The following is a 23298-nucleotide window of genomic DNA, read 5'->3' on the forward strand; positions in this document are numbered from 1 at the left end:
AGAGCCGGCCGCAGTGAGCGGCGCTGGGCTCAGCATCAGCCCGGCTGCCAGCCCAGACACAGTGCCTTAGGTGCGGGGAGTCGGGGACATACCCGGGGCGGGCGGCCAGAAGAATATGCTGTAGCGGCCGGTAATGTGGCGTAATCGGCCGAGGAGAGGCCAGCTGCAACCAGCATCGGAGTGGAGGGACACTACACTAGTGACACTCTCCCCCCCCCCCCCCCAATCCAAAAAAAATATTTTCCTATCTTCTAAAGTGCGCAAAAGATGCAGCATGCGGGACTTTTGGTACGCTTTCAGAAAATGCAGAAAAAATTGTGCAACCTTATCTATAGGACTGCAGCTGTGGGTAAAATGTAGGAAGACCCCCTTTACATTACACAGCCCCTGTACCTCTGGACCCCTTTACATTACACAGCCCCTGTATCTCTGGACCCCTTTACATTACACAGCCCCCATACTTCTAGACCCCTTTAATTTACACAGACCCCATACTTCTGGACCTCTTTACAATTCACAGCCACTGCACCTTTGGACCCATTTACAATTCACAGCTGCTGCACCTCGGGACCCCTTTACATTACACAGCTCCCCACACCTATTGACCCCTTTACATTACAAACCCCCCACACCTCGGGACCCCTTTACATTACACAGCCCCCACACCTATTGTCCCCTTTACATTACACAGCCCCCCACACCTCTGGACCCCTTTTCATTTCACAGCTCCCCCCCACACCTCTGAACCCTTTTATATTACACAGCCCCCCATGGGCCCCTTTACATTACACAGCTCCCCCCATGGGCCCCTTTACATTACAAAGCTCACCTCACACCTCTGAACCCTTTTACATTACAAAGCCCCTCCCCCATGGACTCCTTCACATTACACAGCCCCCCCCATGCGCCCCTTTACATTATCCAGCCCCCCTATGGACCCCATTACATTATACAACCCCCCTCATGGAACCCTTTACATTATACAGCCGGCCCATGATACCTTTTACATTAACAGCCCCCCCAATGGAACCCTTTACATTACACAGCCCCCACCCCCCACCCCCCATGGAACCCTTTACATTATACAGCCCTCCCAATGGAACCCTTTACATTACACAGCCCCTGCCCCCTAATGGAACCCTTTACATTACACAGCCCCCCCCCCCATGGAACCCTTTACAATATACAGCCCCCCTCAATGGAACCCTTTACATTACACCGCCCCGCCCCCTCATGGAACCCAATACATTACACATCCCCTGCCCCCATGGAACCCTTTACATTATATAACCCCCCAAATGGAACCCTTTACATTAAACAGCCCCCATCCCCCCATGGAACCCTTTACATTATACAGCCCTCCCAATGGAACCCTTTACATTACACAGCCCCTGCCCCCTAATGGAACCCTTTACATTACACAGCCCCCCCCATGGAACCCTTTATATTATACAGCCCTTTTCCAATGAAACCCTTTACATTACACAGCCCCCCCGCCCCCCCCCAATGGAACCCTTAACATTACACAGCTAGCGCCCTCCCCCCCCCCCCCCCCCAATGGAACCCTTTACATTACACAGCCACCCGTTTCTTTTGTGAAGACTGAGGAGAAGAATTCATTCAAAACTTTTGCCTTCTCTCTTCTTTTGTGACCAAATTCCCCTCATCATCCTTTATGGGGTCAATATGTTCTGGCCTCACTTTCTTACTATTTATATACATAAATAATTTCTTCTCTTCTGCTATGATCTTAGCCTTCTTGATTCCACTTTTACATTTCTTATTGCATTCTTTGTAATGTTGGAATGCTGACAATGACCCCATCAGCCTTGTATTTTTTAAGGCCTTTTCTTTTGTTTTGATATGCATTCCTACATTGGAGTTTAGCCACCCAGGATTTATTTTAGCTCCTTTAAACTTCTTCCCTGTTGGAATGCACTGGCCAATACCTTTATTTAGTATGCTCTTAAACCACTCCCATCTTTCCTCCATGTTCTTTGTTCCTAGGATTCTATCCCATTTAATATTATCTAGCAAAGAGCGCAGTTTAGGAAAGTTGGCTCTTTTGAAATTCAGTATCCTTGTATTACCTTTGTGTTTCCTATTTCTGTGAATTTTCCTGAAACAAATTGACCTGTGGTCACTATTTCCTAAGTTTCCCCGTATTTCTACATCCTTGATCAGGTCTGTATTGTTAGTAATCAGTAGGTCTAATATCACATTGTTTTTTGTTAGTGCGTTCACCATCTGACCCATGATATTGTCCTGCATGACATTCAGGAAATGGCGAGCCTTAGACGAATGCGCGGTTTCTTCTGCCCAGTCTATACCTGGATAATTAACATCCCCGATTACAATGACATTTCCCATCCTTGTCGCCATTCCAAGCTGTGATAGGAGGTGTCAAGAGTCTTACCTTGCCCTCCTGTTGGCAGCCATCTTGGACATGTGCAGACTGCTGCCTCTTAAAAACTCTGATTGCTTTATCACTTGCCTGCTGCCTGGGTGTCGCACAGTGATGATGCTGCACACCTGACTATATCACCTGATGGGTTGCAGTCCTTGCCCTTGCGTTTGTGCTCCAAGTTGCATCTTTGCTAGCAGTCTCCTGTTTTCCGTGTTCCTCCGTGTATGACCTGGCTTGGCTGGCGACTCTCCTGGCTTTCGACCCTGCATCGGCAGATGACCCGGCATTGGCAGACTACCCGCTTCTGGACTCGACCCTGGCTTGGATGACTACCCGCTTCTGGACTTGACCCCGGCTTGTTCCTGCTCTCATTTCCTCACTCTTGCTGTGCGTTTATTGTTGTTTGCTCCAACAAACTGCTTTATTTTACTTGCATCCCCGTGTGATCTGATTTCCTGCTACACTGATAGTACGCAAGGACCATGGATCCTGACGATGTGGGTGCTCCTTTGCTCCCCATGCTTGTTGCCAGGCTCGATCAACAAGATCACCTTTTGGGTCAGTTCGCTCAGGCGTTGCAGACGTTGCTTGCACGCACAGAGCACGCTTGCTTCTGGTGCTGCTAGGCTGGTGGTTCCTCCTATTGTTGCACCTGCTGCTGCTCCTGTTGCCACACACGCTTCTGCAGTTGCAGCATGAGTCACTGTTACTAGAGGGATGACTGGTTCAGCCCCCCTTCCGCAGCGCTATGGGGGTGAACTGAGTCAGTATCGTGGCTTTCTAAACCAAGTGGGCATTTTATATGAGACCGTTCCTCAGGCGCTTCCTTCTGACAGGTCCAAGGTGGGCTTTCTAATCTCGTTGGCGAATCCCTTATGGGAGAACGATAATCCTGTGATACTCGATTACCTGAGTTTTGTTGCCTTCTTTTCTAGGGTATTCGATGTGCCTGCTCGCTCTGCCTCTGCTGCAAAGCTGCTTCTATCCATTCAACAGGGTATACAAAATGTTACCGAGTATGCCTTTGAATTTCGCACCCTGGCAGCAGAGGTGGGCTGGAATAATGAGCCTCTGGTGGGTGTCTTCTCTCATGGTCTCTCTGATGCATTGAAGGATGAAATTGCGGCCAAAGATATCCCTCCTCACAAGCTTTCCTTCCTGATTATGATCGATACCAGGCTTAGGGAGAGATCATAGTTAAGGGGAGCTTGCAGAGGCCTCCTTCCAGATTGGCTCCCATGTTTTCTTTCCCAGTCATTCCTCCCTTACCTCCCATGCCTCCTGTGGATGGTGCATCTGGCTGTGAACCTATGCAGCTAGGGTTCACTCGCCTTTCCGAGGCTGAGTGGGTCTTTAGGAGGAGGGAGGATCGGTGGCTGTATTGCGGTTATCAGGGAAATGGCCGTGGAAGAACTGGTATTGCTGCCAATACTAGAGATGGGCGCATCAGGCACACTCCCGTACACATGCGCATTGGCAAAAGAATGACAAATTGGCACACGCAGGTGCGTGGCGGCGCGAATCAGTGTACTTACCTTGGATTTCCTGTTGGGACCTGGCTTGTTCCTGACCTTTCTGATCTCTTCTCCTGGCGTTGACCCTCTGGCTTGCTCTACCAACCTTGCTCCTGTTTGATCACCTGTGTATGACCTCGGTTTGCTTTACGGACTTTGCTATTACTACCTGCTTGCCTTCCTGTTGTGACCTCGGGCAAGTTCCTGTTTCTGCTATGAGCCTTTGCCCCAGGACGGATTACCCGTGTTTGACCCTTAGCCTGGCTTCTACTACTGTTTCCTGTGTGCACAAGGTTGCCAAGTACATCTGGAGTTTTCCAAGAGACATCGGTCTTGCTGTGTATCCTGCCATCTCCAGCATCCACTAGGTGTTCACTGGCCCAGCTCTTCAGTACCCTATTGGCACCCTGTGCTTCTTTGGGCGCTTCACCTCCTGTACCACCTTCAGGGGTGTGTCACACTTAGCCGCAAGGGGAGCCCTCTCAGCACCTTGGCCTCGGATTAGGTACTTGACAGTGGTCTTGGTGGGCATTTCCTGAAATCTTGTCCGACCCGTCTGGGAAAAGCTCGCACCCTGTTGGGGGCAGATCTTAGGTGGAATTTCCTTGTCCCCAGTTTTCCGCAAAGATAAATTGCTAACCACAGTTGTCCTCTCCTGGGCAGCGGGTTCAGTGGTTACTCAGTCGTTGGTAGACTCCGGTGCTGGCAGTTATTTCTTTGACAGTACATTTGCTACTGCAAATTCCATACCCTTGCAGCCTCATGTTTCTCCACTAGTTATTGAGGTGATTGATGGTAGACCCCTGCAACTGGCACAGGTTACCCACGAGACTGTTCCGGGTGATATGGCGATAGCTGCTGTTTACAGGGAGTCAACCTGTTTCCAGGTTATTTTGTCCCCACACTACTCTATTGTTTTCGGGTACCCTTGTCTTCAGAAACACAATCTGACCTTTGATTGTCAGTCAGTCGAGATCCTCTCTTTGTCTCCTCAGTGTGGCACTGTTTGTATCCATGGGCCTGTTAAGGTACTTTGTACCTCCTCGGATTCAGTGTTGCCTTGTGAAGAAAAAGGTGGTTGAGTTAAGACCTTGTATTGATTATAGGTGCATGAAAAGATATGGGGCAAACATGGGCCATCATCCCCGCTGTGTATAGAAACCAAAATTGTGATAAAATGTGATATTATTGGCGTGATAATGTCAGACTTTACAGGCCAGAAAAAAGTACACAGAGAGTAACTATATATAAAAGTATTACAATTTTATTAAATCCATTAGAATCCAGATTTTGATGCGCACAAATAGCTTCGTCAGGACTTGTTGAAACTGAAAGAGGTCTATATAGGAGTCACTGCATTGACCAGGGAGATTGGAGGCCAGTATGAAAATAGAAGTCAATGCAGTGGCTCCTATATAGACCTTTGCAGGAGGCGATACAATACGCATACCTCTGCAGGGAGATACTTATCATTTAAGAGATCTGGATTGATTGGGAAGTTATTTTACCCTTATATGATATACATGAGATTGATTGATTGATTGATAAATAGATCCCAATGCACATTAAGGAACTCCATTAAGCTGATTATCTATAAAGATGTATCATACATAGATTGCTCTGAATATCTACTTAAAAGAGAATCTGGCTAGTTCCAGTCTCCTCACAAGATCTCAACGGTCAACCATTCCCTATATGCCTCAGCGCTCGCTGGGGAGGAAACTTTTGGGGTATAATATCGAGATATGTACTTTTTTCGGTTTCAATAAGCCCTGATGAAGCCATTTGTAGTGAAACGCATTGGCTGTTGGGGAAATCAATACTATAGTACCGTATAGAGTTTAGCCACTATGTTCTCTACTTGTTGTGTTTTTATCAATGGTGTAATGTTGCATATCTACTCTGAGCTTCATCATCTGGATTTTAATGGATTTAATAAAATTGTAATACTTTTATATATAGTTACTCTCTGTGTATTTGTTTCTGGCCTGCAAAATCCGACATATTATCACAATTTTGATTATAGGGGCCTCAATCGCAACAAGGTCAAGTATAAATACCTGATTCTGTTGATTACTGAATTGTTCAACCGCCTCAAGGGAGCAACGGTCTTTACCAAGTTTGACCTAAGGGCCGCATATAACCTCGTCAGGATCAAGGAGGGAGACGAGTGGAAGGCCACGTTTAAGACCAGATCTGATCATTACGAATCTCTGGTAATGCCCTTTGGCTTGGGCAATGCGCCTGCTGTCTTGCAGGAGTTCATCAATAATGTCTTTGGTGATATGTTGCAGCAATGCGTGGTAGTCTATTTGGACAAAATCTTTATTTACTCAGAATCCATGGATCACACTACCTGGATGTGAGACGGGTGTTGCAAAGGTTACATGATAATGGGCTTTTCTGTAAGCTTGAGAAATGTGAATTCCACCTGTCTCAGGTTGCCTTCGTGGGCTACATAATTTCTGCTGAAGGGTTGGGTCTTCATTGACCCTCAGAAGGTTTTGGCTGTTCTAAAATGGCCTCGCCCCAGTGGTCTCCGTTCCGTTCAGCATTTCCTTGGGTTTGCCAGCTACTATCGGAAATTCATCAGGAACCTTTCCTCTTTAGCCAAACCTATCTCAGATCTGACCCACACAATTGGATGCTTACTACCATTTAAGCTTTCGAGGCCCTCATGTCTGCTTTCACTTCAGCTCCCAATCTGCCTCATACCAATTCTGGTTTGCCCTTTGTCCTAGAGGTGGATGCGTCTGAGATGGGAGTAGGTGCCCTCCTGTCTCACACCTGATGGACCCTTACTTCCTTGTGGGTTCTACTCAAAGAAACTGTCTCCATCTAAATGCAATTACGAGATTGGAGACAGAGAGCTCTTGGCCATTATCCTGGCTCTCAAAGAGTGGAGACACTTGCTCGAAGGTTCTGTGGTTCCAGTTCTCATTCTTACCGATCATAAGAATCTGACGTATCTCTCGGAGGCAAAGAGGCTCACACCACGTCAGGCCAGATAGGCCTTATTCTTGTCTCGTTTTAACTATGTGGTCTCCTATTTGCCTGGCTCCAAGAATATTAAGGCTGATGCCTTGTCTCACCAGTATTCTGAGTTGTCCAGAGAGGACTCCAAGCTGACACCAGTCATACTTTCAGATCATATCCTGACTGCCACCCGCACCAACTTAACCTCTCCTTTTGGGGAACATATCTTGGCTGCCCAACCTGATACTCCCACAGAGAGACCTGCTGGCAAATGTGTACCTGAGGGGTTGCTCATCAGACTGTTGTGGATGTACCATTCCAAGACTGCCGGTCATCCTGGTAAGAACCAAATGCCCTGGGCTATTTCCCGTCAGTTCTGATGGCAATCTCTCCGCACTGATGTTGCTGCGTATGTGGCTGCTTGTTCAGTCTGTGCCCAGAACAAGTCTCCTTGGCATCTTACCTTGAACCTACTGCATCCCATTCACAATGGGGAGCGTCCCTGGTCTCACCTGGCCATGGATTTTATTGTGGAAGTTCCGGCTTCTCGAGGTTACAAGGTTATCCTCATGGTTGTCAACCGGTTCTCCAAAATGTGCCACTGTGTTCTGTTTAAGTGGCTGCCTACCACTCAGGAGCTTGCCTCGGTGTTTGCCAGGTAGGTCCTCTGTTTACCAGGGTTGCCTAAGGAGATTGTCTCAGACCATGGGAGCCAGTTTGTCTCTAGGTTCTGGCGCGCCTTTTGCTTCTAGTTCGGAATTCGACTCTCCTTCTCCTTGGCCCACCATCCGCAGTCTAATGGTGTCGCTGAGCGTTCCAACTAAGCTCTGGAGCAATTTCTCCGCTGCTATATCTCTGACCATCAGGACAATTGGGTTGATCTGCTACACTGGGCAGAGTTTTCCAGGAACTCTGCTATCAACTCATCTCCCAGAATGTCTCAATTCATGTCCAATTATGGGTTCCAACCAACTGTGTTGCCAGAGTCGATCTCGCCACAGGACATCCCGGCTGTGGAGGATCATCTTTATTCCCTCCGTTCCTCTTGGGTGTAGATTCAAGAGTCCTTACGGGTCTCGGCACAGCATCAGAAGCTCCAGGCAGACCGGAGACATTTATCTGCTCCTTCGTACCAGGTCGAGGAGAGGGTGTGGTTGTCAACCCATAATCTCAACCTCAGGGTGCCCACTCCAAAAATGGCACCCCTTTTTTTGGGCCTTTTTGCATCCTTCATAATGTGAATCCGTTGGCCTATGCCCTTGGTCTTCCCCCTGGCATTCGTATCTCCAATGTCTTATGTCTGATTGAATCATCACTTGCCTGCTGCCTGGGTGTCGCACAGTGATGATGCTGCTCACCTGACTATATTTATCACCTGATAAGTTGCAGTCCTTACCCTTGCGTTTGTGTTCCAAGGTGCATCTCTGCTAGCAGTCTTCTGTTCTCCGTGTTTCTCCATGTATGACCTAGCTTGGCTGACAACTCTCCTGGCTCTTGACCCTGCATCAGCAGACAACCCAGCATTGGCAGACAAGCCGCTTCAGGACTCAACCCCGGCTTGGATGACTACCTGCTTCTGGATTTGACCCCGGCTTGTTCCTGCTCTCACTTCCTCACACTTGCTGTGCGTTTATTGTTGTTTGCTCCAATAAACTGCTTTATTTTACCTGCATCCCCGAGTGGTCTGGTTTCCTGGTACCCTGACATGAGGTCTGCCTCCCCCCCCTCCCTCTGGTTGGGGGGCCTATAGCATACGCGGAGTATTACTTTCCCCTTAGTTTCCTCCCTTTGAAGCTCTACCCTTATGGATTCCACCTCCTCCCTAGCTCCATTAATGATATCGTCCCTCATATTAACTTGCACATCATTCTTGATATACAGGCAGGGCCGGCGCCACCTGTAAGGCAACCCAGGCAGTCACCTAGGGTGCCACTCAGCAGGGGGCGCCAGCATCCTACTTGTTGCACTGTCCGCAATGACTGTATGCCGGCCAGGTGGCGCGGCGCGCCTCTTGCTGTGCTGCTAACCACTGTAAACCACCTTGTGTTGTGTATCGGCTCGGCCTCGGCAGGCGGCGCCGCCCTCGGCTCGGCTCGGCTCGCTCGGCTCAATCATCATGTCTCTGTGTCACACAGACTGTGTGTGTGACAGGCCGTGATGTAGGTCTCCTGGCTTGCTCCAGCCTTCAGCGTCTGAAGGCTTTGCATCAGTGGCCGCACATGCGCACTACGAGGTTCCCCCTGCCTTGCCGATGACGTCACCCGGGGGAGGAGACCGGGCGGGCGCATCGCATCCAGGAGCGGGAAGGAACATTTTGAATCAGTGCTGGCACTGTGCAAGAAGGACCCGGCCGTCCCCAGACAGACACCAGTCCCCAGACCCCAGATCCATCCAGGAAGAAGGAAGAAGATCCAGCCAGGAGAAGAGGACCTGTCCAGGTCCGACCTGGTGCTGCCATGCTGGTGCCATTTGGAACACATAAAAACACGTTTTATGGTGAGTGAAAATGGGCATTTGTAATTGGTATACTCAGTGAGGGAGGGAGGGGTAACATTACATAAGATTTATCCTTGGGATGGAGTATAATTGTTTTATTCTGGCTGTTTTTAAATCTTCTCTACTTCTCTTGTCTTGCGCTCCCTATTTGTATTCTGCGATCTCCTGTGCAGATGTGAATTCAGCCATACACTTTGTATGGCTGAATTCGCACTGCATCTGCACCCAACATGCACAGGACCCTTTTTTTCAGCCGCATCAGGATCGGATCGCACAGTGGTTCACACTTGTGCGATCCGATCCTGTGCGCACTGTCAGATCGCACTGCGATATGCGATCAAACTGGGGGTGTCGTTAACATTTAATTGACACCCCCTGCGTATCGCATATGGCAGTGTGAACTGCCAGATGTGCGGATGCGATGTGGGAACAGGCTGCGAATTCGCAGCCTTTCCCCCTTCGCACAAGTGTGAACCGAGCCTCACACTGCCATATGCGATACGCAGGGAGTGTCAATTAAATGTTAACGACACCCCCAGTTTGATCGCATATCGCAGTGCGATCTGACAGTGCGCACAGGATCGGATCGCACAAGTGTGAACCACTGTGCGATCCGATCCTGATGCGGCTGAAAAAAAGGGTCCTGTGCCAGGGCCGGTTCACATTTGTGCAATCACAGAGATCGCATGTAATTCAGAGCGCACTGCTTCTAAATTACATGCGATCTCTGTGCGGTGCAAATTTCAGCCATACAGTTTGTATGGCTGAATTCGCACCGCATCCGCACCCAACACGCACAGGACCCTTTTTTTTATCCACAGCAGAATCGGATCGCATAGTGGTTCACACTAGTGCGATCTGATTCTGTGCGAACTTGCAGATCGCACTGTGATATGATCTGGGGGTGTCGTTAACTTTTAATTGACACCCCCAGCGTATCGCATATGGCAGTGTATGTTGTATTGCACTTTCAGAATGTTTATGTATTAAACTATTACAATTTGCACTTTATTTTACATTATGGCTTTTTGTGCTTTTTGGGAGGGGGGCGGCAATTTTTCCCTCTTTTTACCCTCCCTTTCTCTGCAATATAGGAGATAACCCTGAATGGTTGCCAGCCAATCATGAGAGCTGTCAAACCAAGTCTCTGACATTCCCACAAAATCAAAATCCTCCTCATACATTAACAGCTCCAGTTCTTGCATCTTGTTAGCCAGACTTCTAGCATTGGTATACAAACCTCGTAATTTTGTCCGTTCGCATACTATATCCTTGTTAGCTGTTATGAGGCTGCAATTTGGATTTGTCAACGTACTTACCTTGGGTTTTTGAAATCTAGTCACCCTTCTGCTAATGCCCCACATATTTTGAGATGGTATGACTGTGTGACTGTGATAACTGGTCTATATTGGGATTTTGACTAATCCAGTGAGTGATTTACTTCAATAAAACTGGCCTGTACTGGATTGTGTGATTGATCCACAGAGTGCCTTATAGTAATTATACTGGTCTGTACTGGGATTGTGTAAATTATTGTAATAATAATAGTCTGTATTGGAATTGTGTGACTGTTCCATAGAGTGCCTTATAGTAACAATATTGGTATGTACTGGGATTGTGTTGTTGGAATATTTTGTATTGCATCAAAAAGCAATGTATCCTTTGCAGACTAATTTAATATGAAAGTTCCAAGCTTAGTATTCTATAGCAGCCAATCATATATTAGGTTATTGTAGTAAAATGACAAAAAAGACAGTTGTTGGTTGGGTCCTACACTTTATACATTCCCATTTAATTTTGAGCCATTACATATAATAAGTCTGAAAGTGTCCTACTGTTTTCAGAAAGGGATTGGCAGCACAAGGAGATAATTATTATAATCCCCTAGGCTAACCTAACCCTCAGACAGTGACGGGGCCTTCATCTGGGCCTTGTGTACTCAGCAAGAACTAAGACTGTGCTTTGGTGTTACATATTATTGATGACACTGCCAGGAACATTCACAGTCATGACTACTCTGCTAAAGATATTAATGCTGTCCTATTTTGCAACCATATTTAATGTAAAGACACAACTGCCAGTGCAGTAACCTGACGACTAAATTACAGCCCAAAGAGTGGCTTACTTCAGAAGAACTGGTCTGTACTGATATTGTGTTACTAATCCTAATTATAATCAAACTGGTGTTTACTGGATGAATATGAACCATGAAATTTTATATCAGAACTGTATGAATAAACTGGGGAGTGCTGTTACGACGCTGGCCTTTACTAATGCCTCGTTTACACTTAGTGGTACGGTACGGTTCGATTCAGTACGGTACGGTTCGGTACGGTACACCTTGCGTTTCCACTGCCAATAGTACCCTTTCATGATAGGCGTGGTGTAGCAGGAAAGCTGTGATAGACGATTCTCTGTCAACCAATCAAAGTTCTGCAGAGTGTAGCTCCACCCTGTTGGTGCGGTACTAATGTGCTTGGTACCCCAACGAAAGGGTCCCAAAAAAAGTGGTACGGTACGGTTCGGAATTAGGGTACCATTCTCAATGGAAACGGCAAAAATAGCATACCGTACCGAACCGAACCGCACCATACCGCTCAGTGGAAACGAGCCATAAGGTTCTATGATTGAAGCACAGATTCCATCCTTGTAAAGGCCTGTGTCATTGGAAATGCAAATCTAGTTTGAAGCAAACAAAAGCCAAGTCAACACATGCAGTAATAAGCCTGATCTACAATGAGATTGTATGACCTAACCACAGGGAGTCTTATTACAGTATAACCACACTGGTCTGTAATAGATTGTATGAATGGACTACAAAGGGAGTTTATAATTAGGGATGATCGAACTTTTCAAAAGTTCGGTTCGACCAGAACACCAGAACTTTCAGAAAGTTCGGCCCGGATTTCAGAACCCCATTGAAATCAATGGGACCCGAACTTCGGTAATCAAAAAAAAAAAAACATTTTGAAGCCCTAAAACCCAATAAATGCCCCTAAAACGTGCCTAGGGTTCTGGGTCATGCCCCAGAGACTATTATTCACACAAAAAAAAGTTCTTAAAAATTGTCATTTTTGATAGAGAGCCAATTATTGAAAAAAATATTGGAAAAAAAAATGAGATTTTTTGATTTTGACTTTGGATTTAGTGTCTGGGGGGTCTAAAAAGTGTACCTGTGAAGTTTCAGCTGTAGCATGTCCAGAACCAGAAAAAAAAGATTGTTTCTATTAGGTCACTTATAGAACAGGGATATGGCTCCGCTAATTTCACACCTTGCCGGTTTTGTAGCAAACGTTTTTTTGGGCATTTTTTGGGGGTTATTGGAGGCAGGCATAACATCAGAAAATGCCCAAAAAAACGCCTGCGCCAAAAAAAAAAGGCCCAGGTGTGTTATTGCAGGCTTTTTTTTTTGGGCATTTTTTGGGGTCTTTGGAGTCAGGCAAAACATCTGAACTTGTGTAGGTGTAGGTGTATATAGACATACATGTGTGTGTATATATACCCCTATACAGTTCAGATGTCATGCCTGACTCCAAAGACCACAAAAAAATGCCCAAAAAAAAAGCCTGCAATAACACACCTGGGCGTTTTTTTTTTTGGCGCAGGCGTTTTTTTGGGCATTTTTTGGGGTCTTTGGAGTCAGGCAAAACATCTGAACTTCTGTGTAGGGTATATATACACGCACACACTTATATGTATATATACACATACACATATATAGGTGTGAAAGTAGCAGAACACTATACTTGCGCTAATAAAATAATTAACACCAATATGGCTCTGCTTCTTTCACACCTATATGTGTGTAGGTGTATATATACATACATACATGTGTGTGTATATATACCCCTATACACAAGTTCATATGTTTTGCCTGACTCCAAAGACCCCAAAAAAATGCCCAAAAAAAAGCCTGCAATAACACACCTGGGCGTTTTTTTTTTTTTGGCGCAGGCGTTTTTTTGGGCATTTTTTTGGGGTCTTTGGAGGGAGGCAAAACATCTGAACTTCTGCATAGGGGTATATATACACACACTTATATGTATTATACACATACACATATATAGGTGTGATAGGAGCGGAGCCATATGCCTGTTAATTATTTCATTAGCGCAAGCATAGGGTTCTGCTATTTTCACACCTATATATGTGTAGGTGTATATATACATACATGTGTGTGTATATATACCCCTATACACAAGTTCAGATGTCATGCCTGACTCAAAACTTGTCTTTAAAAAAGCACTATAAACGCCTGCAGCAAAAAGCAGGCTGACCGGAGAGAAGCCATATCGCTGCTCTGAAAGTCACATAAGAGAAAACGATCTTTTCTCTATAGCGGTCACCCTGAAATGGAATTGTTTGGTCACCCTGCCATAGCAGTCAGAGTCAGTTCACCCTACACTACACTACGGTCACCCTGGCACTTAACACTTTCCCTACAGAAACTTGATTTTTGAAGCTAACTAAAGTGGAAAATAGCACCCTAACTACACTAGATATCCCTTTCCTCACACTAATAATTGCTAAATTACACTTTGAAGCAGAAGTAACAGAACTGCTTCCACTCTCTTCCATGTCCCTGTATTAAAATTGTAGAAATTTGGCGGGGGCTATCTTATATACTGGGGGGCGTATTCACTAATGATTGGCCTCTGGACCCCCTAGTCACTCCAATCACATTCCTAGCATTCTCCTGCCCCCTCAATTGGCTTTTACTAATGGTTCTGGTCCAATCACAGGCTTTTAAAGCCCATTTTCTGGCCCATTGCATTTTGGTCGGTTCTGGTTGCCGAATTCCGAACTTTTTCAGCAAAAAGTTCTAAATTCAGCCGAACCTCGAACAGTCAATGTTTGGGTCGAACCGATGGTCGACCCGAACCGTTCGATCATCCCTATTTATAATAGTGATTTGTACATGATTTGCATAAATTGAATGTGCTAAATAAATGACATTCCAATGATGAATGAAGTAGGTACAATCTGAAAAAGATTCAAAATATTTGCTAGATTGCATAATTAAACCACAGCATGCCTTACGGCAATTAAACTGACTTCTATATGGTTGAACTGAAGCGTTCCACATTGTATGGAAACCCATCTACAATCTTCACTGAGTTTCAGCCCCATAGGGTGCCCTAATGTATTTATAATAATACTGGTCTGTACTATGATTTTGTAACTGATCCACAGAGCCCCTATCGTAACAATACTAGTCTGTACTGGAAATGTTTGATTAATCTGCAAAATGCCTTATTGTAGTAATAGCAGTTTGCACTGAGATGGTGTGACTGATTGAACAATACTGGGCTGTGCTTGGATTGTGTGACTAATCGACAGAGTACCTAATTGTAATAATACTCTTGGCTTTTTTTTTACAGGGAATAGGTACAAGAAACCGCCCCCTTTCCGAATCCCCCCTTGTCCCTGTGCCCTACCCTCCTCTGACACTGCCCCTTGGTTCAAACCCCTACCCACCTTCCCAGTACTGCCCCAAGTATCATTTTGTGGTGATAAATAGTTTTTATGGAATATGTTCTTGCCTAATAACCAGAAAAGGAGTAAAATAGATCCCTTGGAGCCAGCAACAATAGATCCCAATAGACCCTACACAAAATAATTGTTCCCCAAGAAACAATAGACCCCACCCCAGCAACAATAGATTCCAATAGAACCTGTACAACAATAATTGTTCTCCAAGCAACAATAGACCCCACCCCAGCAACAATAGTTCCCCCACCAACTATAGAACACACACACACAGCAACAATGGAGCACCCAGAACAAAATACCACCCCCAGCAACAAAATATTCACCCCAGCAACATTAGATCCCCCCCCCCCCCAGTGCGACAGATCTGCCAGCAACCAGCATCAATAGACTCTTTAGCAGCCAGCAACAATAGACCTTTCCCACAATAGTAGATCCTTATTAGCAACATAAGAACCCCCCCTGCAACAAAAGATCCCCAACCAGCAACAATATAGACTCACACAACAACAGATCCCCACCAGTGACAATAAATCTCCTAGCAGCCAGCATCAATAGACCCTCCAGCACACCGAGCACCCCTTGCTTATTACATACATTCAGTGCTGGAGGCGCTGGAACTTCGTTCCTGCTGAAAAAAAGTCCTGATAATACTAGTTTGTACCAGGATTGTGTCTGATTAACAGAGTGCCTTTTGGAAATAATACTGGTCTGTATTGGGATTGTCTGAGTGAGCCACAGAGTGCCTTACAGTGATTATGCTGCTCTGTACTGGGATTGTATGACTGATCCAACGAGTGCCTTATAGTAATGACACTGGTCTGTACTGGGATGGTGTGACTGATGCACAGAGTGCCTTAAAGTAATGATACTGGCCTATACTGGGATTGTATGACTGAGCCACAGAATGCCTTACAGTGATTATACTTGCTCTGTACTGGGACTGTGTGACTGATGCACAGAGTGCCTTATAGTAATGATACTGGTCTGTAGTGGGATTGTATGACTAATCCAGAGAGTGCCTTATATTAATGATACTGGGATTGTATGACTGATCCAAACAGTGCATTATGATAATGATACTGGTCTGGGCTGGTATTGTGTGAGTGCATTATTGTAATAACACTGGTCTATACTGGGAGGGTGTGATCAATTTACAGTGTGCCTTACTGCAATAATACTAGGCTGTGCTGGGATGGTTTGAACGTTCGAAAGAGTGCCTAATATTGTAATATTACTGGTTTCTACTGGGATTATATAACTAATCTGAAGAGCGTTTTATTTAAAAAAAAAAAAAGTGTCTATGCTGGGATAGTGTGACTGAACTACAGAGTGCTTTATGGTGATAATATTGGTCTACACGGGGATGGTGAGACTGAACCACGGAGTGCCCTATGTTAATGATACTGGTCTGCAGGGCTTTTTTTCTCAGAAAATAGGCACAGGAACGACCCCCCAAAATCCTCCTCCCCCACACACGCACCCTCCAAACTGTATCAAATAGTGGGTGTGGCCAGATTTCACTAACAGAGGGGCATTTAATACCAGGAGTGCATTATGTACAGAGTGAAGAGTTTGGGGGAGGTTACACGCAGAGTGCAGAGTTCGGGGGTGTGCTGCATACAGACTGCAGAGTTCAGCCTTCTTCCACAGCTGCTTACTTCTGCATTCCTCATCCACATCTCACTTTCACCCCTCTTCAGCTCTGATCTTTGCATGAAATGCCCCCCTCCACTGCCCCCATCTTCTCCTTACCTTCTTAAAGGCTCCACCATTTTCTATATGTCATACGTTTGTTGCTGTATTAAGCTGAAGCACTCAGTCTCTTGTACCTTCACGCACACTGTAGCTGGCTATGCCTCTTTCACTTTTAGGGGGATCATCCAGTGGGGGTGTCAGCATTTTCACTGCACCCCAGGAACCTGCGTCTCTCTTGTCCCCATCCTGCTCTCAGCTCCTGGGAGACAAGCTGTCATTTGTAAACACAGAAGATGGACTTTTGTGTTTACAAGTGATAGTGGTGAATAGGGAGCAGAGGGCCTGAGCCAAAGGTGGTGGAACTGAGTTCCACCAAGTTCCAGCTGAAAAAAAACCCTGCTGGTCTGTACTGGGATTGTGTGACTGAACCACAGAGTGCCTTACAATGATTATACTGGTCTGTGCTGGGACTGTGGGACTGATCCACAGAATGACTTATAGTAATGATATTGGTCTGTGCTGGGATTGCATGACTAATCCAGAGAATGCCTTATAGTATTGATACTGGTCTATACTGGGATTGTATGATTGATCCAGACAGTGACTTATGATAAGATTATTAGTCTGTATTGGAATTGTGTGACTGATCCACAGAGTGGTTTACTTACATTTTTATTTATTCATTAAAGGTATTGGCTTGAAGGTTGATATAGCACTGACAATTTACACAGCACTTTTTTTTCTGAAGAAATTATTATTGCCAGAATCTGAAAAAATGAGAATACATTAATCATTTGTCATACATCGAGAACAAACTATATATTCACACACCAGTGTTAAAGACAGTTTAAAGACAGTATCATAAATTCATTCAGTGCAGTTCAGAGAATTGTACCCAATGTGCAAACAATAAAGGGTATTATCCAACTAAATGTGTCATCTGGTAATCCTTTTTGTTTTGTTTTAACATACGCAAGTGAACACCCCACCAAGCAACAATGAGTGTTGATTTCTGAATCAGGATCGGATACAAAAAAGATACAGAATTATCCCTTCCTACCCTTTTGCGCTACTTCTGGGAACCGTAAACCCAACTAGGTCTCAGTATAAACCAGAGTGTCTACCCCATCAGCCCTCAGCCCTAACCAAGAATAGAAGCACCGTCATCCTCCAGAATACCGTCCAGAGTTGCATGAAAGTCTTCCCAACGAAGCCAGTTTTTGGTGAACTTCTTTTGACAACATCCCGGGCCTCATGTGTCATCCTATACAGGGGGGAGGATATCTGCATTGATCATCGGTTTTTATGTCGCAGTAGTAAGATGATCAGTATATATCCATCTCCTAGCAATCAATTTCCTCACATAAACGAAGAGTCCAAAAAAAATTCTTTGTGGCATTATTCATCTCCTTGTTTCCAATGAAAGGACATAGAAAAGTATTGCATATGTTGGGAAAACCAAAGTTATTCACCATAAACTCAGTCACCTGTGACCAGAGTGGCCTAACTTTGGAAGAGTCCCACATCATATGCAAATGGTCCCTTTGGACAGCAAACACTTGTGACATACAGTGTTATCTGTTTTCCGTATAGTAAACAGCCACTGAGGCTGTGCAAATATCATAGTTGAATCGCCCAGTCAGTGGATGCAATACATAAAACTTCCAGCCACATCTCCTCTGACAACTCTGGTACAATCCCCAGCCACCTGCCATGAGCATACAGCACATTACATATTGTACATTCACATCAGTTCCTGCCCTCAAGGAGCTTACAATCTAAGGTCCCAGTCTCACATGCTTGAATATACGCACACACATACTAGGGACAGTTTAGATAGGAGCCAATTGACGCATCTGCATGTCTTTGGAGTGTGAATAACCCCCCCTCAAAAAAATAATAAAGTACATGCAAACTATAAGCAGATGGATGGGGACCCCCGTGCTGCAATAATACTAATCTGTCCTATGATTGTGATACTGGAACGATACTGGTCTGTATTGACATTGTGTTATTGGAACGATACTGGTCTGTATTGACATTGTGTTATTGGAATGATACTGGGTCTGTACTGACATGGTGTTATTGGAATGATAATGTATAGAGAGAAATAGCCGCACTCCAACTTGAAGGTGAAAAATCAGTTTTATTCGTATCCAAAAGATAAAATCAATTCAAAGTGTATCCATAATATAGTCAGAGACAAGAGATGAACGCATAGTAGTTGACGCGTTTCACGGATAAACGTCTGCTTAGTCATAACCAAACTTAGTCGTAAAGTGGTTACCTTTATCCGTGAAACGCGTCAACTACTATGCGTTCATCTCTTGTCTCTGACAATATTATGGATACACTTTGAATTGATTTTATCTTTTGGATACGAATAAAACAGATTTTATATTTTTCACCATTAAGTTGGAGTGCGGCTATTTCTCTCTATACATTATAGTTGCCTGGACTGCGGATCCTTGCTGCAGCTTATTTTGATGGTTGGGATTACCTTATCACTGGAGCGGTTCTTTTGCCCTTTCTGCTGATCTGTGACTGTGTTATTGGAATGATACTGGGTCTGTACTAGGTTTTATGTAACTGATCCACAAAGTACATAGGTATGTGTAAGAATGCTGGTCTGTACTAGAAATGTGCTGCTGTGATGATACCGGTCTGTGTGGGTATGGGATGGCTGATCCACATACTGAAGTGCCTTGTTGTAATACTGTTAGAATGTATGGCCATTGTTTGACTGAATCATGGAGCGTCTTACAGTAAATTGTAGATCTAATGTTGGTATTTATAATTTAATTTCTACAAATTCAGCGAACAGAGAACCATGACTAGAGAAGATCCTCTAGACTGTGGCCCGGAGGAGAACCGACATCCCCTGGATTTCCAGAGCCCTATCGTAGAGAAGAGGAAACGACCTGTGGTTCACCCTTCTGCTCCGGCCCCTCTTCCGAAGGATTATGGTAATCAGCAAAGAAGTATTTTCTTTACAACTATGCAAATTCTCAATGCATTCATTCTAAAACTGAAGAGAAAAGGGGGATTAAAGAAGGTGTGTGTGTGTGTGGAAACCAACCGGCCCTTAGTTTGCTATACTTAAGGGCCATACACACTATAAGATTTTCTGAAGACTTTTTCTTTTAGACTTACCAAAACCATATAATATGAGGTCAAACCTAAACACTTTCAATTTGTATGCAATCAGGCAGGCCCTTGCACTACATAGAAAAGGTAAACCTGAAGGAAATCTAACCACAAAAGTTGGATAGTGTGTATCCAGCTTTACCCACCAGTCTGCTGACAAACCAAACAAACCTGTCTAACATAATAGGTTAAAACAGGGGTTTAGTTAACACACATTTGCAAACGCATGTATAAGCTGCAGGCCACTCCATGGCACCCTGTGTATCCTGCAGTCCTAACACTTCCTAACACTACTCAACCTGAGTGTCTCAAACATGGAAGTACATGAATGCTAATGGATGGATGGGAAACAGGTGAGCTTGGAGATGGCCCAATCCTCCCCCAACCTGCTCCCCTCCATGACTGGTATTGAAAAACTAATGGCTATGTAAAAGCCATAGGGTGCAAACTAAAAAATGACCAGTTGGGAACCACACACCCCCATCCCAATAGTATAGATGGTAAAGGCAAATATTCTAAAATGTAAAAAACAAAAATATTACTTATAAGTAGGACACCAGAACATGGGACGATGCACACAACGAGTCCCCCTTCACGTCAGAGGTCCCCATCACACCAGAGGTTCCCCCTTCATGTCAGAGTCCTCCCATCACATCAAAGTCCCCCCTATACATCAGAGGCCCCCCATCAACCTAGAGTCCTTCCATCACATCACAGTTCCCCCCTATACATGAGAGACATCCATCACATCAGAGTACCCTCATGACAGAGTCCTCCATCACCACAGAGTCCAAAAAATCACAGAGCCCTCTCATCCATTTCTGATCCAGGGCAAATTGGGTCTTGTTCTTTCACCACCCCAGGGGAACTGAGATGGCACTCCAAGGTGCAGCAGCACCCTGGTTGAGAAACACTGCCCCAGTGTGCGCCAGCTCTTTAATTCCATGGCAAAGCCAGAGAAGTACAAGAATGTAAAGATCCAAAATGTCTGCAGATGGAACGGTTCCTGTCTACAATAACCGGTTTCCCTTATGTTTTTGGTGCAATATGTAAGAATGATTATGAAAGGCAAAATCTCATTGGTTTGTGTGACCAATCTTTTCTATCTCAGACACATTAGGTAATGAAGCCAACAGGAATGACTGCATCTGTCACAAAGTCCTTTTCCTTTCTTGTAGAAGCTAATTATATTAATTACCTTTTCTTTTACTTACACCACAGCATTCACGTTCTTTGACCCTAATGACCCTGCATGCCAGGAAATCTTGTTTGACCCTCAAACGACCGTCCCTGAACTGTTTGCTATCATCCGGCAATGGGTCCCACAAGTCCAACACAAGATCGATGTGATCGGCAGTGAGGTAACTTACTTCGTCAAGAACTGTGGTTCTACCCCCAATGGTATTAAAGATATTGAAGGACTCAGATAGTTATGAAATATATATATAACAGCAGTTTACTGTCACATCAATGAAATTGTTTGCTATGGGTTACTTTGTTGTGTATTTACTATACTCTTCCTCTCCAACATTCCCTACTGGGAAATACTTGTTGTGTATCTTCCTTTGTTCTTTAAATGTTAATATTTGGGACCCCAGGCACTGAGTTTAGGTCTTAGGCCCTGTTCACACTAATGCCATTTCTCCTGTGTCTGCCTTCGCACTGCAATGCACAGGACTTGAAATCCTTTTATTCTCTATGGTGTCCATTCTCATGAATGCATTATGGTATAGTGCAATTTTAGAACAAGTTAAGGTACTTCTTTTGGTGCAGCATAGTGCATTTGTGGCACCATAGATTTCAACAGGAGCACACGGAAAGTGCACAAAAAAACGCATGAAGTATGAAAACGCATATGCAGTACTAGTGTTGCCTTAGACTTTTATGGCTGCACTGAGTGGACATGGTTTTCTCTTCTAATATGTATGGATTTTTACTTAGGCCCCTTTCACACGGGCGTTCCGTATGTCCGTATATCACCCCATCCGTTTGCGGGTGATATATACGGACATAATGCATGTCAATGGGATTGCGGATGTCAGCGGATGACCACCCGCTGACATCCGATTTTTGTCCTTTCAGTTCTGTTCCGTTTTTTGGAACAGAACAGAACCCTATTTTTCTTCTGTTTAAAAAACGGAAAGGACGCAAAATCGGATGTCAGTGGTGTCATGCGCTGACATCCGCAATCACATAGACATACATTATGTCCGTATATCATCCGCAAACGGATGGGATGATATGCGGACATACGGAGCGGATGACACAAGTGTCATCCGTGTACGTGAAAAAAAAAAAGTGACTGAGCGGAGGAAATAAACTGAGTGGCCGTGTAAAAGAAGAAGCCTTAAGCTCGCTATCAGCTGTGTCCTTTATGAACCAATTATCATATAATCTAAGAAGACTGTATGGTTGCCTAAATCCCTCAAAAAAATTAAAAAAATACTAAATTGCAGTGTACTAGTCCTTGGACTGTGGTGGCTGCCTATAAGATTTCATGTCCTCTCCATTGTATCTGTGGGAGCGGTCATAGACCTCAAAGATATTTTTTTCTGTTTGGAAATTTGGCTGGATTGCTCTTAAAGAGGAATTCCAGGTATGAATATTTTATACAGCTTGGATCAATGTAACTATGTATATACCACATCTGGCCAATGTCCCTGGAAGATGGAAATCACTGATATAGACAAAGCTTCTCCAGTGACCTCCACTTACTTCAGGTAAAAATTATTCATACCTGGATTTCCTTTTTAACCCCTTCCCACTGACTGCACACATACATGCAGCCTCACAGAAGTGGCCTTTTTTTCATAGGGCCCCTTATATGTGTATGGGAGCGTGTCACACAGCCCGTGGTCTCGTACTAACGATCGGGACCCGGGACCTTCGATTCCAGGTCACCTGATCTACGGTAGCCTCTGATTGGCTATCACAGTGGTCAGTCACTGTGAGGCCACCCCTGTGTTTACTTCCTCTTCTGAATGGAGAGGACGATACGTTGTATCTTCCTCTCCTTGCAGGAGATTAAACTGTAAATAAAAAAGTGTGTAAAATAAATAAATTATAAATGAAAAATAAAGAATAAAAAAATAAAGAAAAAAGAACAAGATCAAGGTTTGCCAGGGTTAGTGTTGGGGGTCAAGGTCAGGGTCAAAGGTCACAGTCAGCATATTTTGGGTAGAATTAAAAGAAAAACAAATTTACTTAGTGTCAATCAGTGAGCTTTAGACAAGATTAAATGTGCACAATTGTTTCTGGGCCCTACCACGGGTACAAACAACAACTAACATACACATATGTGGTAACTAACATACACATAGGACATATGTGGTATCAATGCGATTGTCAGGAGCAGGAGAATGTATTCTGGGCTGTTTTTTGGTGGTAAATGATAATGCCTAGAAATATACAGCTATTTACATTTTTTTTTTTTTTATTTTGGGCTAGTTTTTCATTGATAATAAAAAGAAAATCAGGAGATATCCATTACCATTTCCTGCCAAAAGAAAGCCCAATTTGTCCTGGGAAAAAAACAAGGTATAAAGGTATAAACCACCTGGATACACAAAG

The 23298-nt window shown here is 44.6% G+C and overlaps 1 protein-coding gene across 2 annotated transcripts in view; it reads left to right on the plus strand.

Moving 5' to 3' along the window:
- Window positions 1-23298, plus strand: part of CLIP3 (CAP-Gly domain containing linker protein 3) — a 95460-nt gene that overhangs the window by 16206 nt on the left and 55956 nt on the right. For both annotated transcript variants that reach the window (XR_014225493.1, XM_082263724.1), the window contains exons 2-3: window positions 19399-19547; window positions 20950-21089. Coding sequence is in view for 1 of the 2 variants with exons in the window: in XM_082263724.1 (XP_082119850.1) it covers window positions 19412-19547; window positions 20950-21089 (276 nt within the window). In the remaining variant the exon portion in view is untranslated. The remainder of the gene's footprint in view (window positions 1-19398; window positions 19548-20949; window positions 21090-23298) is intronic.

This window comes from Pelophylax lessonae, assembly GCF_965119305.1.
Source record: "Pelophylax lessonae genome assembly, chromosome: 7".
NCBI lineage: Eukaryota > Metazoa > Chordata > Amphibia > Anura > Ranidae > Pelophylax > Pelophylax lessonae.